This window comes from Heteronotia binoei, chromosome 6 (assembly GCF_032191835.1).
Source record: "Heteronotia binoei isolate CCM8104 ecotype False Entrance Well chromosome 6, APGP_CSIRO_Hbin_v1, whole genome shotgun sequence".
NCBI classification, from domain to species: domain Eukaryota; kingdom Metazoa; phylum Chordata; class Lepidosauria; order Squamata; family Gekkonidae; genus Heteronotia; species Heteronotia binoei.
In genome coordinates, this window is record NC_083228.1 from 73,126,614 (window position 1) to 73,144,047 (window position 17,434).

At 41.9% G+C, this 17,434-nt stretch overlaps 1 protein-coding gene across 1 annotated transcript in view; it reads left to right on the forward strand.

The window, feature by feature from the left end:
• Nucleotides 1-17,434, forward strand: part of CFAP43 (cilia and flagella associated protein 43) — a 99,857-nt gene that overhangs the window by 30,121 nt on the left and 52,302 nt on the right. The window contains exons 15-22 of the mRNA XM_060241704.1: nucleotides 525-694; nucleotides 3,626-3,778; nucleotides 4,279-4,406; nucleotides 5,800-5,968; nucleotides 6,774-6,884; nucleotides 7,880-7,957; nucleotides 10,867-10,992; nucleotides 12,519-12,623. Coding sequence (XP_060097687.1) covers nucleotides 525-694; nucleotides 3,626-3,778; nucleotides 4,279-4,406; nucleotides 5,800-5,968; nucleotides 6,774-6,884; nucleotides 7,880-7,957; nucleotides 10,867-10,992; nucleotides 12,519-12,623 — 1,040 coding nt within the window. The remainder of the gene's footprint in view (nucleotides 1-524; nucleotides 695-3,625; nucleotides 3,779-4,278; nucleotides 4,407-5,799; nucleotides 5,969-6,773; nucleotides 6,885-7,879; nucleotides 7,958-10,866; nucleotides 10,993-12,518; nucleotides 12,624-17,434) is intronic.

Genomic DNA, 17,434 nt, shown 5'->3' on the forward strand with positions numbered 1-17,434 from the left:
TTTTAAAAGTCTGACACTGTGGTCACCATTCAACACTGATGCATTTACAGGGCACTTGGATGAAGGATGAAAAGTGACAAAGTGACTTAATGTATACTTATTTCTATTGACCCATTGCTTTCAGATATGTAGATGTGGTAACATGGTAGAATGGAGTCTAATTTTTTAAAAGTTCTATTGTTCAGTGATCAAACAGTATTTTCCCCCTGTGCTTCACTGTATTGGCAGCCACAGCAGCAAGGGGGAAATCATACAGACCTGTCCTCATGTAGAACGTGTGAGTGTTGAATTTAAAGAAGCTACTATGGTGCATGGTGCTCAGTGGGTATGGAGAATCTTGCCCTCTCTGCAGATTATCCATGATCACTTGCACTTCCTTCCTATCCAGTGTTACTGATATATTTAAAAATATGGCTTCTATATTTTCATCCCAAATAATATTTTAAGAGGATAAAAATATTAATATAGAAACATATGCTGTCTTCCACCTCCCCTCCCCACTGTGGTTCTTTTTCACTCTGCAGATAATGAGGAATGTATCAATGAAAGGGGGTTGTTGAAGGACCAGGTCATTCGAAAGCATACCTATGACTATGAGTTCCCTCTGAGTTCTGTGGTCAAACGGAAGGACACCACTGTGTATGGCTATGCTAGCCAAGCCCCTTTCATCTGTAAATACCATTTTGCTTCAAAGGTATGATCATGTGGCATAAGAGAACAGTTAATTAATTTTGCCTCTTTCACAAATAACCAAAACCCTTTTCTGAAACAAGATTCTTTCTTCTTTCAACATGTTAGATATCTTCTGTTGAAAGAAGGAAGGATCTTGCTTACTATTGACCAGCCAAAGATCTCCCCCCTCCCACAAAAATCCATTCTGGACATCTTGTGAGGAAGCCCAGTGTCCAGGATATTAATTTGGCTGTAGGTCAGTCCTTCAGTCCCTGGTTTGGTGTAGTGACATCACTGCCATAATTCTCATTCTGAGCATGGCATTCATACTACAAATGGGGTTCTTTTCACTCCTTCCCAATTTTGTATTAACAGAAGTGGGAGGGGACAGGTAGGAAGACTTCATTTGTAGCAGTAGCAGCTTTAGTGGGGACTGGAGACCTATATATGCACAGTGCATCCTAGACCAAGGGACCTTCAGAACAGAGGCAAGAATGCTCAGACTTAATCAATAGCTACTACTTCACCTTTACTTTATTCTCAATTTGTTTGTTATAACATTTTCTCCTGTTTGCAGCCAGAATTCATGCAAAAATACTGCTATCCCAAAGCAGGGGCAAGCAGAATAGTATCAGCAAAGGGAGGCAAAGCTGAGCAGGGTGAGCTAGGCCAAGCAGTGTAAAGCAGGACAAGATAGTGTAGGGGCAGCTAGCAAACGTAAAGCCTGTGACTTGCTGAGGTGCTGGTGGGATGCAGAACCACTTGTAGCTTAGAGTAGTGCTTCAGTGTTAGTCTGAAGCCAAATGAGAATTTAAATATTTCTGCAGGTAATTGTATATTTCATGCCCTGCCTCCTAGAAAAGGGTCTGTAATTCTGAGGAGATTTAGTCCCTTTTTTGTGAACGGGGACAATAATACTTAGTTTCCATCCCTTAGGGAACAGGCCAGTATCATTAATTTGAGAAAAAACTCTCGCTAACATAAGATTCCACCAATCTGGAAAAGCCTTGTAAACATCTGTGGGACATCAGTCTTTTAATCTTCTGTTAGCTAAAGACCCTCAGCGCCTTGAGTTTATTAATAGTATATCCTCAAGACACCTTATTCCTGATGTCCTCTTGGGACCTACAACTGACAAATCCCATCTTAGAAAATGGATATTTGACTCTGATGCCCAACTAGATCATACCTTAATATTAAAATCAAAAACAGCACCATGGTACAAATTAATTAAACTGGAACACACAAGATCTCCATACTTAGTTAACATTTCTAATTATGTTCTTAGAGCAAACTTTACCTCTTTATGATTCCAGTCATGGAAGGTCATTTTAATCAAACTCCAGTGGCCCAACGTTTATGCATTTGCTGTTCTCATGCAATTGAGGACTTACTTCACTATTTACTTTTCTGTTCGCTGTATTCCAGTTCAAGGGCTAAATTTTTAGATGGAATTCTATCAGGCCTAAGCGCTTATTCGGTTGGGGAAAAAATAGTATTTCTTTTATCTGATATTGATGCTTATATCTCCCAGAAAGTTTCAGTCTTTGCTCTTGCAACAAAGAAAATACATGCCAAGGTGTCAATGTGAAGGGATAACTTTTAGATTTATGTCTACATCTTTATTGCTATTGCCATTGTATTGCATCTGTTGTTATACCTTACACAATACTTTGTATGTTTTAACTTCTAATTTACTTTCCTTTTTCTTGAGATTTTTGTAGATTTGTAACAGCCATTGGCTAATTACAATAAATGAACTGAAACTGAACGTAGAAAAGGGCTATTGGTGAATTAAAAAGTGTCAGACATCAGAGTTAATGTTCCAGTGGAAGTGAAGCTGCTTCTGTTGTCCCAGGGCTCAGTAGGCACTGCTGGAGCTGCCAAGTATTTGAGGAGTCTCCTCAGAATCCAAGGAATGCAGTAGAGTCAAGCTACTTCTTCAAGAGTAGGTGATATTAACTGCCTCTTGGTGCTCCTTCTTGTTCCCCAAAGGGATCTCTGAAGAGGCAGTAGCTTCCTCCTGCTCTCACTCCAGAATCCTGACTTCCTCTGCCTTGGAGTCTTCAGATTCCTTCCTTCTTGCCAGCAGGTTGGGGGCAGAGTCCTGGCCCATGCCACATTTTTATTCTGCGGTGACACAACACATCCCTGCTGCTTACAGAATAATATAAATTTAAAGTATCCATCAACAGCAAAAAATAATAAACAGAATAAAACCAATTAAATGCAGTGACATTTTGCATCAGCAGATTAAAGTACATCACATACAATCAGGTAAAACTGTGCAATTGCTCATAGTGTTAGAGGCAGAGGATCAGATCCAACAACAAATTAAAATCCCTGTTCAACAAAACAGTCTTCACCAGGTTACAAAAAGTGGGACAGTGCCAAATGTGAATCACAGGTGAGAGGATTCCATTGTTACGACTAAATAAACATTTTACATTAATGTAATAATAACAATGGACAAGGAACGCAGAAGGGGCATAATCTGTCTCTCTCATTGGACAGCTGAAGAGAGAAGAAAGGGTTTGATAAAGGATTAACAAGAATGGGGGTAAATAGAAGAGTTAATAAGGAACATGTAGGTTGGAAAATCTGAGGATATGGTGATTTAAATAGATTGTACATAAGTGGAATTTCAAGAAAGAATTTAAAAGAAAGAATGGAGCTACCTTCTTAGATGGGGAGAGGAGAAGCTACTCCAGTGTCAGGCTTGCATCTGATAAAGTGAGCTGTAGCTCATGAAAGCTTACAATAAACTCATTAGCCTTTAAGGGGTCAGAGAACTCTTAGTTCTGTAGGCATGGTGAGTATGAATAGGAAGCATTACGCAAACTGTTATTAGCTAGTTTTCATAAAGTTTATTTTGGCTTTTTCATTCAATTTGTCATCCTTTAATACTATGGCTATTACATCTATTACAAAGTATTATCTGCTTGGTTCACAGATAAGCTGGAAAGATTCACCAATTGTTAAATCAGAGAAGAGGATACCAAGCAAACAGTTTGGAAGAGCATTCCTGCATTTGTCACCCCATGGCAAGTGGCTGGCTTCAGTAGCTGAAAGTGGAATATTAATTATCCATGATGCTGGGACTATGGTAATTCTGTTTGTAGTTCGCATTAAATCTCTGCAGTGCCACATAGAACTCAGTAGTCCAATATGGAGATCACAGTAGCATTGGGTCATCATGGTTAGGTTGGCAGAGTCTAAATAAGGTGCCAGTTTATGAGCAAGATGTAACTCAAGGATAGTTTTGTCTGTTCATAGACTTCCATCTGCCATGGAATGTTGCTTTCTTAACCATAAATATAGTTGTCAGGTATCCCCTAAAACAGAGCTACTCTAAGTAGTTATGTATTTTTGTTTTTAACTGCAAGCCTTCTCAAACTCTTTGGTGAGATGAGTTACATTGCATGAAAATAATTGGGACAGTGCCAACATATTAAGTTCTTAATCTGTTAACCATGGATAAGAGCAGGAGAACAGTCTGCAGGATCTCATATTTCCTCTCTCTGGCATCATCCCTCTTCAGCAAAAATTATCTCCCTTCCCTTGGCAGTCAGTGCTATTTCTCCACCTCTCTCTTCTCTCTCAAAGGACATTCTAGCTCGTGAGCACTGTCATTCGTATCATGAACATGGAATCAGGTCACTGGCATTCTCACTGGATGGTCAATTTATACTCGTCAGTGGTTTGGATGGAGCAGTTGTTTTGCTGAAATGGAAGTATGTATGAATTGATGAAGGATGCCTAACTATTAAGGGCATAAAATTCTTGTGCTTAATAAGAAACAACAAAAATGTCAACCTTGGTAAAATTTTGCATTATTAAAGTATAATGTTGTTGCTTGCACTAACAAGGCAGTACATTATGGAATTGCAACAACCATCAAGACTGAATTACTAAATGACTAAATGTTTGAATTTTTTTGCATTATATTTTGTGACGTGTAATACATGGTACTGATACAATTTAATATGCAGGTCCCACTGGATTTCTTTTATGGAAAAATGTATTATATATGTTTGCATATAGTGGTATGTGTGTTGAAATTTGTGTGCTTGTTTATTTGGGCCATGTGGTATAGTGTATAGTTCTAAAGGTGAATTTAAATAATTAGCTAAAATATTGCAGGAGTCGATTGCTTAAACTAGAATGTGTTTTTTAAAAAATATTTGAGGAGCCATTGGACTTCTGTTTTATTTCAGCAGGAGTTCCCATATTATTTATTTATTTCCATTTATAGCCCACCCTTCCCATAGAGCAGTTAAAACAAAATTAAAATATATAAAATCTAAAATTACAGACTAAACACTGAAAGCTAAAAATGACAAATTCTGCCTCACAGGCATGGCCTATTGTCCAGGTCCAGCAGGACCTAGAGCACTGAGGTAGAATTAAATGGGGGCGGCCAATAACAAGTGATGTCTGCTGCCTCAGCTGAAACCCTGGCAAAAGAGTTCTGTTTACAGGCCCTGCAGAATTGGAGTAGGTTCCGCCTGGCCTGACTCTCCAGGGGGAGCTCATTCCATATGCCAGGGAAGTCAAATGACGAGGCAAGTCAGATGTCTCTGGGGCCAAGTACCACAAAAAGGTGTTGGGTCGCTGGTCATAAAGGTCTACAGGGCTCATACAGGTAGAGGTGGTCCCAAAGGTATGCTAGCACCTGGCTGTATAGGGCTTTATAGGTAAGTACCAGCACCTTGAACCAGATCCAGTATTCAATAGGTAGCTAGTGCAGTTCATGCAGCACAGGATGCATCCGTGTCCGTACAGGGAACGACGTCAACATCCATGCAGCAGCGTTCTGCACCACTTGTGCCACAGAAGTGGAGATGAAGGATTAACAAGGTCACTGAGTGACCTTGGGCCAGTCACATTCTCTCAACCTAACCTACCTCACAGAGTTGTTGTGAGGCTAAAATGAAGGAGAGAATGATGTAAGGTGCTTTGGGTCCATACTGGGGTATGAATGAATGAATGAAATGAAATGATGCAATCCTGTGCATGATTGTTTTTGAGTAAACAGGAATAGGATTACAGCGTAAAAATGTTTATTTGTCCTATTAGTCGTGGTAGTGCAATTCTATCAGATTTTTGCTCTCTTGGTTTTTCCAGGAAGATCAGTGAGCGCAAACTGAAGGATGCAGTTGACTTTGGGAATTATCTTCTTGGCAGATTAAACAACTATATTTTCCAGGAAAACACATTTCTAAGGAAGATGCCAGAATGGGCAATGATATTTGAAAGGAGATTAGAGTCTGCGCTCTTTCAAAGTGATTCTCAGGTCTTACCATTTTGAATGTATCAGATTGTGCAGTGAAAATGTGTTGAGAGCTTAGAAGATGGAAAACAACTGGATAAGCAGTTTCTTGTAAAGGATATAATAACCGTCAACCTTAGTTACTTCACAGAATTATTTAGGATAAAATGGGATAACCCCATTTTAGGCATCCTGAGCTCCTTGAGATAAGGGTATACATAAGACAGAAAATATGAATTGTCGGCTTGTCCCGTTTGTCCCTGAAAAGGGCTAGAACTTTTTTAAAAACTGGGAATTTGTAGAACCTGTTGTACTATTCAACTGATTATTTTTTTTTAAATGAAAAAGCCCTAGTGGTAGGGGGAAGAAAGCAATGGCTTCTTTGGGGGACAGGGCAGGGAAACTATGGCAAAACCTGCCATATGGAATCAGTTTTAGTATTGTGATGAATTGGCAGCCACAGCAGTAATGGGGAAACTACACAAGCCTGTCCCCATGTTTAAGACACCACTGATGTATCTTGAGTGGAAAGTGTCAGTTGTTGTGATGATGTTGCTAGATGCAGCACTTTTATGTTGGTCAGAATCCCTTTGGAATTGACAACACTGTTTCCAAGGCATGTGTCCGTAGGTTCTATCATTGTGGTAGTTAGTTTATTTTATCATATGCATTTATTTCAAAATCTTGGTGTTTGTAACAAAAATTAAAAAACCAAAAATCAAATCCCATTAAAATTCAGTCTATTAAAATGCTAAATATCAGACATTGAAAAGTATTAGGTCTCAGGGAATTGTTAGAAGATATCATGATCTCCTTACATTTATTTCAGATAAAGTTTAAGAAGGGATCAACTGTGGAAATTGAAGAGGAGAGTGAATATTTCCTTCTGACTCAAGAAAAATCTTCTGAGCCAACGTGGTTAGATCAGAAAGCAGAGAAGGTACTACCATTGCAACAGTGAAGTTTCAATTGGACATAGAATTATCATTTTCTGTCATGCCTTGTGAAGAAGCCTATTTTTAAAAACCAGCATGGTGTAGCAGTTAGAATAACAGATTAGGGTCTGTAAGATTCAGGTCTGAGTTTCCGCTCTGGCATGGAAGCTTGTTAGATGTCCTTGAGCCAATCATTCTGGGCCAAAGTAGACAATACCATGTATCTTGAAAAATGGCAAAGCTGGAGGAACAGATGCCTTTCATCTCCCTGCAGAATCGCGTACCCACAGCCATTCTAAAAGTAAAAAACAAACAAACCCAGGCTTTAAAATGGTGCTGTGTATCTGTAGTAGACGTGAGGGTACAGTACCACTTATTTTGGCTCTCTTTCTTAGCCTAATCTCTCTCAGCCTAATCTATCTCATAGCATTGCAGCAGAGAGAATAAAACAGAGGAGAGGAGAACAGTGTTGTAAGCTGCTTAGGGAAGTCAAGCTGCTGAGGCTGTATCTCTGCTGCTCCACTTTTTATATCAGTTGCGCCTTTGTGCCAGTTAACTCCTGTGCTGCTCTGTTGGTGGGAGGGCCCAGTCTGCTACGAGACACGGCTTTGATTCTAAGACTTAAAGAAAGATGCTGCAAAACTGCTTCTTGATGAAAGCAATAGATTGCAAGATTGTTTTCACATTATTACCTGTGTTTTGCTTCACGAATTCAGACCCACGCTAGAGTCAGAGTAGAGTTTATTATAGTCCACGACCAGAATTACAAAAAATACAACCCCCCCCCCCCCTAAAAACACTCATGTTAAAAATATTAAATCTGTACATTGATATAAATCAACAAATACAATGGTGAACATTTTAATCTATATCTGTCTGCTTGGAATTTAGATGATTAATATTATTATTAATATTGTCTTGAGGCCTAGGCTAGCATTATAAACTAGTGCTTTGTTCTTCTCTATTTCTTTCTGCTGACTGTCTCTCTGATACAAACCAGGCTATCAAGGCAGAAACTGCCAAGTTTGCCGATAAGAGAAAAGAAGTGAAACATGGAATTAAAAAGCTCCGTAAAAAGGTGAGGAGTTGAAGAATTTTCAGGCTGTTGCTGAGGGCATGGTAAAGATACTTTCTCTTCAGCTTGCCTGTAGTCATAAGGAGATCATGATGACATGGCTCACTTCATTGTGGCTTTTATAATAGTTATATGTAGGCCTCCCCTTGGTGCCCTTTGTAGTGGCCAGAGCCACATGGGAGCTGCTGTTCTGTGATATAATCATACATGGCTGGGAATTGATGAAAATGATGCAGTCAGTTGGGCAGGGAAGATTGTCTGGATTTTTTTCTCCCTGACACCCTAGAAGACTCCAAAGAGCTGCACATGAAGGATTTCTAAGAGCAGACCAGCAACCAGTGTGTGGCTTAGTCCCAAATTAGATGTGCCAGTTGTGGAGTGTGACACATGTGTCTGCCGTGTTCTTGAGTAAAGGATGGCTTAGGTTGTCTTAAAATACAACAGGAGCACACAGAAGAAAGGAGTTTCATTTTGCCCCTCATCTCCAGCTACGTACTTTTTTCTGTTCTGTGCTTACCTCTGTTGTTGGAGCTAGTGTGGGGGGGAGTGAAAGGTTTCATGTGGGAAGCATTCTGCATGCTCCTTTTCTGTTGAAGCAAGACGAATTTTTAATATGTGAAAAGAGCAGATATGTGGGTGATGGCCCAACATGCCTTGTTTGTGTGGCATTTTTTTTACTTCAGAGCAGACACTTTTATACACATGTATAAAATGCAAAATGCTGCACATCTAACAACAGTATACTTTTCATGTGCTGACATTGTTTTTACCTATATGTCTGCAGAGTCACCAGAAGTGAGACTAGATATTTCAGTTATCTTGTGCACAGTAGTTCATTGTCCTTGGGTTGTGTATGATATTAATGGCAATAGATGGTCCTAGTATGAAGGTAGGACCAATTCATACAATAAGTTTTTACAAGAGCTGCTGCATGGAGCCATCACCATGTGAAAGCATTTCACCTGTAAATGTTAAAAATAATATAATGACAGTTCAGTTGATCAAAGCATATACAGTTCTATGTGCATCGTGGGGAGCAGAATTGTGCCTAGTGGCTCCATTCCCATATATGCACACTTAGAGACCAGTGTCTTCATGGATCACTTTGTGTTGTAGGCATGATCAGCTCCCAACCACGCATACAAAATGTGTATATGTACTCTTGTACACACATAAAGCTCCTAACAAATATTTTCATGCATGGAGATGGAACCACAAGGCAATGTCCCACTCTTCTCTGTGCACATGATGTAGTTTCATTGATTGAACAGAGCAAACAATGTATTCTAAAATAATGATTCTCAAAGGGAATGTCATGTTACCCAAGTAGGACATGGGAGATTTGTGGAAGTTCTTCAAAGCTGTGAAGATCAACTTCCATGGTATTCTCTGATCCTCAGCCAGGCCGGTTGTCTTCTCTCTAATATACATTATATGCAATGGCTATGAAATTGTAAGAAGAGGCTGGAATTAGCAAATGTCATGGATGAGCGTAAGATGAGAACAAGACAAAACCTTCCTTCATAAGAATGGCTGACTTTTATGGAGATGGGGGTAGTGCTTGTGGTGACAATGAGGCTGGGAAATCCTCATTCTATCCTTCAGGGAAGATTTTTTTGGATGGGTTCCTGCAAGGAAGAACTCCTCCAATGTGCAAGCATCTGGCTTTGGCTGCTCCTTTCTGGCAAGCCTGTGCAGCCAGGACCCAGAACCCAGATTTTCTATTCATGTGTTTTTATTTGCTTTATTATTATTATCTGCATCATGATTTCTTTAGCCTATGTACTCTCTAGAGAGATGGGATGGCACTCACAATTGAAATATTAGGATTGAGGGTCACAACTTATTTAAAAGTGACAGACAAATAAGGAAGGGTGAAGGAATTGTATTATATGTAAAGGAGGTATATACTTGTGAGGAAATACATGAATCTGAGCATGAAAGCGGTTGAGAGTCTCTGGATAAAAATAAAAGGAGTAAGAAATAATAGTGATACTATGCTGGGAGTCTGCTATAGACCACCAGGCCAGGCAGAGAACTTGGATGAGTCACTCCTAGAACAGATTATGAAGTTCTTAAAGAGACAGGACACAGTGGTCATGGGAAATTTCAGTTACCTGGATGTATGTTGGAAGTCCAACTCTGCTAAAAATGAAAGGTCAAATAAATTCCTGACTTGTCTTGCTGACAGCTTCATTTTCTAGAGAGTGGAGAGGGAAACAAGGGGAACTGCTATCTTGGACTTGATTCTGAATAATTAATTAATACCACCAATAATAATAATATTTGTCATATTGAGTAAAAATATGCTTTGTCTTCAAATAAAGAGGTCTGTTGTAAAACTGCCGTTAGAAACTGACTCTACTGTCCAGTGGGTGTGAGCTCCAGCTGTAAGATTAGATAAGGGAACAGCCTCCTACAGAAGACTTGCTGTATATAGATAAAGGGAGCCACGTCATGGAAATTTACTAGAAGGAATTCTGTGAAGGTGGGACCTTTGAAATCAGATAAGCCTGTGTGCCTGCCTGCTTGTTTTCTGTGTGAATAAAACTGCCTGCATGTAGAATGATTGTAACCTTCAGGTTCTTAATTCATTTTTGAAGGGTTAAGTTTTAATTATTATATCCAAGCCCAGCATTCTGTGCTACACTGGCTTTCTGTAGAAGCCTCACTTAATGTAGTATCATGGGTATACTGATTCTTACTTGATAAACACAAAGTTTACAGAGAAGGCACACTCTGGGATCTGTGTTTCTTTTTTCCTACTTTCTTTCACACTTTTGGAAATACATGTCTGAGTGTGTATGCTTATTCCGTGAACAATAAAGTATCTGCAGTTCTGTGTAAAATGTGAATCAATTCTTAGTTGTATATTGCTGCATCACTGATACTTTTTTACTTTTAAAAAACAGATCCAGGAAATGATGTATGAAAATGCAAAGGCACCTAAAATTGAGAAACTGGACCAACAGGAATTCAACCTGGACACAGAAGAACAAGAGAGGCAACAAATAGAAAGTGGAAAAGAAGTGGCACGGGTATGGTACACATGGGGAATGGAGATGGGGGCTTAAATGTTTGATCACATACAACTGAATGAAGCACTGGGGGCTTAATTTGTTAAATTGTTTGATCACATACAACTGAGTGAAGCACTGGGCAGAGGGGAGAGAACCAGGGAAGCAAAATGCTGCAAAAATGCTATTAGTCAGTTGTAATGTGTGAAAATTTCTCTTTGCAAGTAATAGTATAAGGTTGCTTACAGTTTTTAAAATTCATCACTGAGACATTAGACATGTGCAGTTCTGATTTCTTTGTAGCTATAGTTTCTCAGACTTTACATTTATTTACTTTAAAAATGTATGTGATATATAAATTGCATCTCTACAAAGAAATAACCATGGTTTCTACATGAAAAACTTCCAAAAAGAAGCAACAAGGAAATCTAAATCCGCTTCTTAAAATATTGTTAATTAATGGAACAAGGAATGATTGCATAAATTATAGGTTCCTGTATAACTGTATTGTATTTTTGAATGTCTGTATCCATGGGAGAGGCTGGAGAGGTGGTGGTAGAGAGAGGCAGGAACTATATGTGTAATCAGGGCTTTTTTTTTAGCAGGAACACACAGGAATGCAGTTCTATCTGGCTTGGCAACAGGGCTGTATGGACTAATATGCAAATGAGTTCCTGCTGGGCTTTTTCTGCAAAAAAGTCCTGTGTGTAACAATGGCAATATCAGGGTGTGGCCTAATATGCAAATGATTCCTGCTGGGCTTTTTCTACAAAAAAGCCCTGTATATAACTTATTGTTTCACTAGGATTTTGGAGAAGACATTTCAGTAGAGAGAGAGAGAGAAAATGGTAAAATACTTTTGCATGTTGGTGTTGTACCTTTATTATTGACTGTGTAGTAACTGCTGCAGTTTTCAAAGGCCCAGGCTAGGGGCTGGTTTCCTAGGCTGCTTCCACACAGAGATGATTTTCCATGTAGTTGTTGTCAGTACTGCAAATGTAGAAGTATTTGCAATAGCAACTGAGCCATCCACAAAGCATCCTCTCCTCCACTGTCATTTCCCTCCCACTCCACCAGTTGGGTTTTTGAATTTTTTTTAAAGTGGTACAACAAGTAAAATGGAACCCACAAGGGCCTGAGGGAAGAAAAATGGAGCTGATATGGGCAGGACCTTGGCTAATGTGCACCTTTCCATCCACTGCCTGATGATGTATCTGGACTTCAGCTGTAGGATTTACAGGAGTGTGTATATAAAGAAAATTGCCACTATAAGCCATATTTTCAAAATATTTGCCTCACTATGCTGTAAGCTGCCCTGAGCCTGCTTCGGCGGGAGGGTGGGATATAAATTAAAAATTGTTATTATTATTATTATTATTAAGCTACAGGAGGATTGGCTACATCAGGGGTGTGTAGCCTAATATGCACAGGAGTTCCTGCTACAAAAAAAAGCCCTGAGCACTTTACTTGAGCACTGAATTTACTGAAAACTAGTGTCCTAATTTCTTTCCCTCTCCCCATTGCTTTCTTTGGTATTAAAAAAAAAGGTAAGGAAGGATATAGAGATGGAAAATCTAGCCAATGCCTATTTACGTGAAATCATCAAAGAAGATTGCTGGGATGCTATGTCTGTTAAAGGTCGCTCAGTTAGGGTAAGTTCTGTTGTCTTTCTTTCACACTTTTTTTTTGCCCTAAGTTAAAACTCATAAAGTTTTAAAGGTCTTGGATCTGTAGAACACTGGACTGAATTTACAGTATGTATATTCTGTAAACATTGGAATATCAGTGGGATTTTGTTGCTGTCTGAACAGCCACAGAACTCCTTTGGCAAATTATCATTGGAATCAATCGTAAATTTAACATCTAAGCATAATTTTGGCACAACTGTTGTGCTAAGTAAAAAGAGTAATGAGACAAAAGGAACAAGGGGCTGGCAATTATCACTTTATTTATTTCTTCTGGCCACTACATCAGTGGTTGTGTGTCTCTTGCTCTGTTTCTCTCATCTAATCTTAGCTTCAGAAGAAAAAGAACACTACTGCCAGCTGCCATCATCCACTACAATAATACCCAGTTCAGGAAATCTAGTATGCTCTATATGGGGGAAGATTGAGAAGGAGTAGAGAAGGAGTGAATGGCAATCCCATGGACACTTTACCAGTAAGGTTGTGACCACATTAACTTCTTTAAATGAGGGAACTATGAACATTATGGACTCAGTTTTAAGCCCTATTTAAGCAGGTGGCTCAGGACATTTGTTCAGCTTTGGTTTTGTATTTAACAGTTTGTAGAATAATGCAAATATACTCAGTTCAAACACTACTAAAATGCATGAGAACATCACAAGGGCATGAGTGCTTTTTAATATCCATTGGATAGTGCTGAGGTGGGTGGGAAGGTGGGCTCCCTTCGGGTGTCCTGCCCCCCCAGGGAAAGTGCATGTGCAATACATCACCTCTCCTTTCCCGGTGTAGTGAACGCTGCGTGGTCACTGTCTGGCTATGCCTGGCAGATGGTCACTGCAATGGCCTCTCCTACATTACTGCATCCGTGGCAACACCTTCTTGCTGGTCCCCCCCCCCCCCGTTTTCACAGAGTTTGCCACGTTATGGTGCAACCGAATGTCCAGCGGTATAATCAGATGGGCAGGCTGGGCTCACCAACCTCACCAGCCAAGAGAAGGAAAACTCTAACATCAAGCCCGGACAGACAGAGCTTGTTAATGTAACATCTACCACTTGGAGGACTCGCTGCCGGCGTCTCGGCTTACTGGGCCATGGCAGATGACCCCATGGTGAAAGGGTGGAGCCAGTACTGCGCACACTGTGCTTCACCTAAAAATTCCTCTACGCAGGCCTGAAGGGTATCCACATCCACAACCCACAACATATCAAGTCCTGCAGCGATGGGCAAGGGGCGAATCGGCAGGTGGAAGAAGCCACTGGAAGCTGCAGTCCCGATTCTGCATGTAGGCGGTTCAGGGTATTGGTTGCCTGATGCTGACCCGGAGACGAAAGCATTTTTCGGCAGCACCCTGAACTACCAAGCAGCCTTATTTAGGGACAGCGCTGCTTGCTCCATATGGAGAGGGGCCTAGAAACGGTGGCCTAAACAAAGCTTGTCTCCTCCCCCCCCAGTTGGCTAGCCACGGTCAACGGGCATCCTTACTTGCGGTCGAAAAATAACAACAAAGAAAAGGCATGCACCTGCCTCACAAAGTGTGCAAAGACTAAAGCTTGCGTGTTGGGACATCAGAACCATGCTTGACACAGTAGGCAGTGGTCGCCCTGAATGACGCTCTGCTCTAGTTGCCCACGAACTTCTCAGGTTGAATATCGACATAGCAGCTCACAGTGAGGTCCGTTTCCCTGAGGAAGGTAGTCTTCAAGAACACGGTGCTGGCTATACCCTCTACTGGTCGGGTAAGTCAAAGGCTGAGAGCCTTTCTGGCGTTGGCTTCATGGTCAGGAACTCCATTGCCTCTAAACTCGAAAACCTGCCAACAGGTCACTCAGATCGCATCATGTCTATGCGCATCCCACTTCAAAACAAGCAGCATGCAACACTCTTCAGTGTGTATGCTCCAACCCTTCAAGCAGATCCTGCAGAAAAGAACAAGTTCTATGCTGATCTACGCAACCTCCTACAGAAGACCCCTACGGAGGACAAGGTGATCATCCTTGGCGATTTTAATGCCAGAGTAGGTAAAGACTCGGAAGCCTGGAAAGGAGTACTTGGCAAACATGGCATTGGCAACTGCAATGATAACGGGCGCCTCCTGCTAGAATTCTGCATGGAGCATCAGCTCACCATTACCAACACTATCTTCCAGCAGAAGAACAGTCTGAAGACAACCTGGATGCACCCACGGTCCAAGCATTGGCACCCTATTGACTACATTCTGGTGCATCAGAGAGACCTTCGAGATGTCTTACACACCCGAGTAATGCCCAGTGCAGAATGTCATACGGATCATTGTCTTGTACGCTGCAATCTCCGTCTTCACTTTAAATCTACACCCAGGAGAGGCAGTATCCCCCGGAGGAAGTTTCAGGTTGGCAGCCTTCAGTCAGCCGAAGTTAAAGCTGCCTTCCAGGCAAAACTCCAGACAAGAATTGAGGACCCCAGTTGCCTCACAGATCCTTCTCCAGAAGCACTCTGGGAACACCTAAAAACTACCATCCTGTTGACCTTTGAAGAAGTCCTCGGGTTCTCCACAAGGAAGAACAAGGACTGGTTTGACGAGAACAATCAAGAGATCCAAGAATTACTGGCGAAAAAGAGATCTGCCTACCAAGCACATCTTGCTCAGCCCTCCTGTCCCGGGAAAAAAGCAACCTTTCGCGCTGTATGTAGCAACCTCCAGCTCAAGCTTCGAGACATTCAGAACGAGTGGTGGACCAAGCTTGCAGAGAGAACCCAGCTGTGTGCAGACACTGGTGATTTAAGAGGGTTCTACAAAGCCCTGAAGGCAGTATATGGCCCATCATATCAGGCTCAGAGTCCCTTGCATAGTGCAGACGGCCAAGTGCTCCTCACAGACAAGGCATCCATACTGAACCGGTGGTCGGAGTATTTTCAGGTTCTCTTCAGTGCCAATTGCGTAGTTCAAGATTCAGCAATCCCACTTCAACCAGTGAAAACAGAGTTGGATGAGATCCCCACCCTAGAAGAGACTGTTAAAGCCATCAAGCAACTGAAAAGTGGCAAGGCAGCGGGAGTTGATGGAATCCCACCAGAGATCTGGAGGCATGGGGGCATAGTACTACATAGCACACTTCACAAACTACTTGTCACCTGCTGGGAACAAGGCAAACTACCACGGGACTTTCGCGATGCAATCATCATTACTCTACATAAGAACAAAGGGGAAAAGTCAGACTGCTCCAACTACCGGGGGATAACCCTGCTCTCCATCGCAGGCAAAATCCTTGCCAGAATACTCCTGAACAGACTGGTGCCCACCATTGCAGAAGAACTCGTCCCAGAGAGCCAGTGTGGCTTCAGAGCTAACAGGAGCACCACCGACATGGTATTTGTTCTCAGGCAGCTCCAAGAGAAATGCAGGGAACAGAACAAGGGTCTATATGTGACTTTTGTCGACCTTACCAAAGCTTTTGATACCGTTAGCAGGAATGGCCTGTGGTAAATCTTGGAACATTTAGGATGTCCCCCAAGGTTCCTCAGTATGGTCATCCAGCTACATGAAGACCAGCGAGGCCAAGTCAGACACTGCAACGATCTCTCAGAGCCCTTCCCAATAGGCACAGGTGTAAAGCCAGGCTGTGTTCTCGCACCAACTCTCTTTACGATCTTTAGCATGATGCTTCAAAGAGCCGCAGTAGATTTAGATGATGACGATGGTGTCTACATCCGCTATCGCACCGATGGCAGCCTGTTCAACCTGAGGCGACTAAAGGCTCACTCCAAGACAATGGAAAAACTTATCCGAGAGCTACTATTTGCTGATGATGATGCACTTGTCTCCCACTTGGTATCAGCTCTGCAGCATATGACGTCCTGCTTTGCAGAGGCTGCCAAGCTATTCGGCCTAGAAGTTAGTCTGAAGAAGACAGAAGTTCTCCACCAGCCTGCACCCCAGGAAGATTATCACCCTCCTTGCATCACTGTGGGTGAATCAGTTTTGAAGACAGTCCAGCAGTTCAGCTACCTGGGGTGCATCATCTCCTCAGACGCCAAGATCAACAAGGAGATTGACAATAGGCTGGCAAAGGCAAACCGTGCATTTGGCCAACTGCATAAAAGAGTGTGGAGCAACAAGCATCTGAAAAAAGGCACAAAGATCAATGTTTACAAAGCGGTTGTGATGACAACCTTCATTTATGGCTCCGAATTGTGGGTTTTATACCATCATCACCTGCGACTCCTTGATCGCTTTCATCAGCGCTGCCTTCGCACCATCCTCAACATCCACTGGAGTGACTTTGCGACCAACACTGAAGTCCTCAAGCGGGCGGAGGTTACAAGCATCGAGGCATTGCTGTTGAAGACGCAGTTGCGCTGGGCAGGGCATATCTCCAGGATGGAAAACCACCTCCTTCCCAAGATTGCCCTGTATGGCGAACTTTCCACCGGCCATCGAAATAGAGGGGCACCAAAGAAGAGGTACAAGGACTCCTTGAAGAAATCCCTTGGTACCTGTTGCATTAACCATCACCAGTGGTCAAACCTAGCCTCAGATCGCAAAGCATGGAGGCACACCATCCACCAGGCTGTCTCTTCCTTTGAGAACGCACGCATAGCTGGTCTTGAGGACAAAAGGAGATCGAGGAAGAATCGTACTGCTACAGCACCAACCCCAAATCAGACTTTTCCCTGCAGCCACTGTGGCCGGACCTGCCTGTCCCGCATTGGTCTTGTCAGCCACCAGCGAGCCTGCAACAGACATGGACTACTGCACCTTTCTTAAATCTTCGTTCGCGAAGTCAAGCCGAGAGAGAGA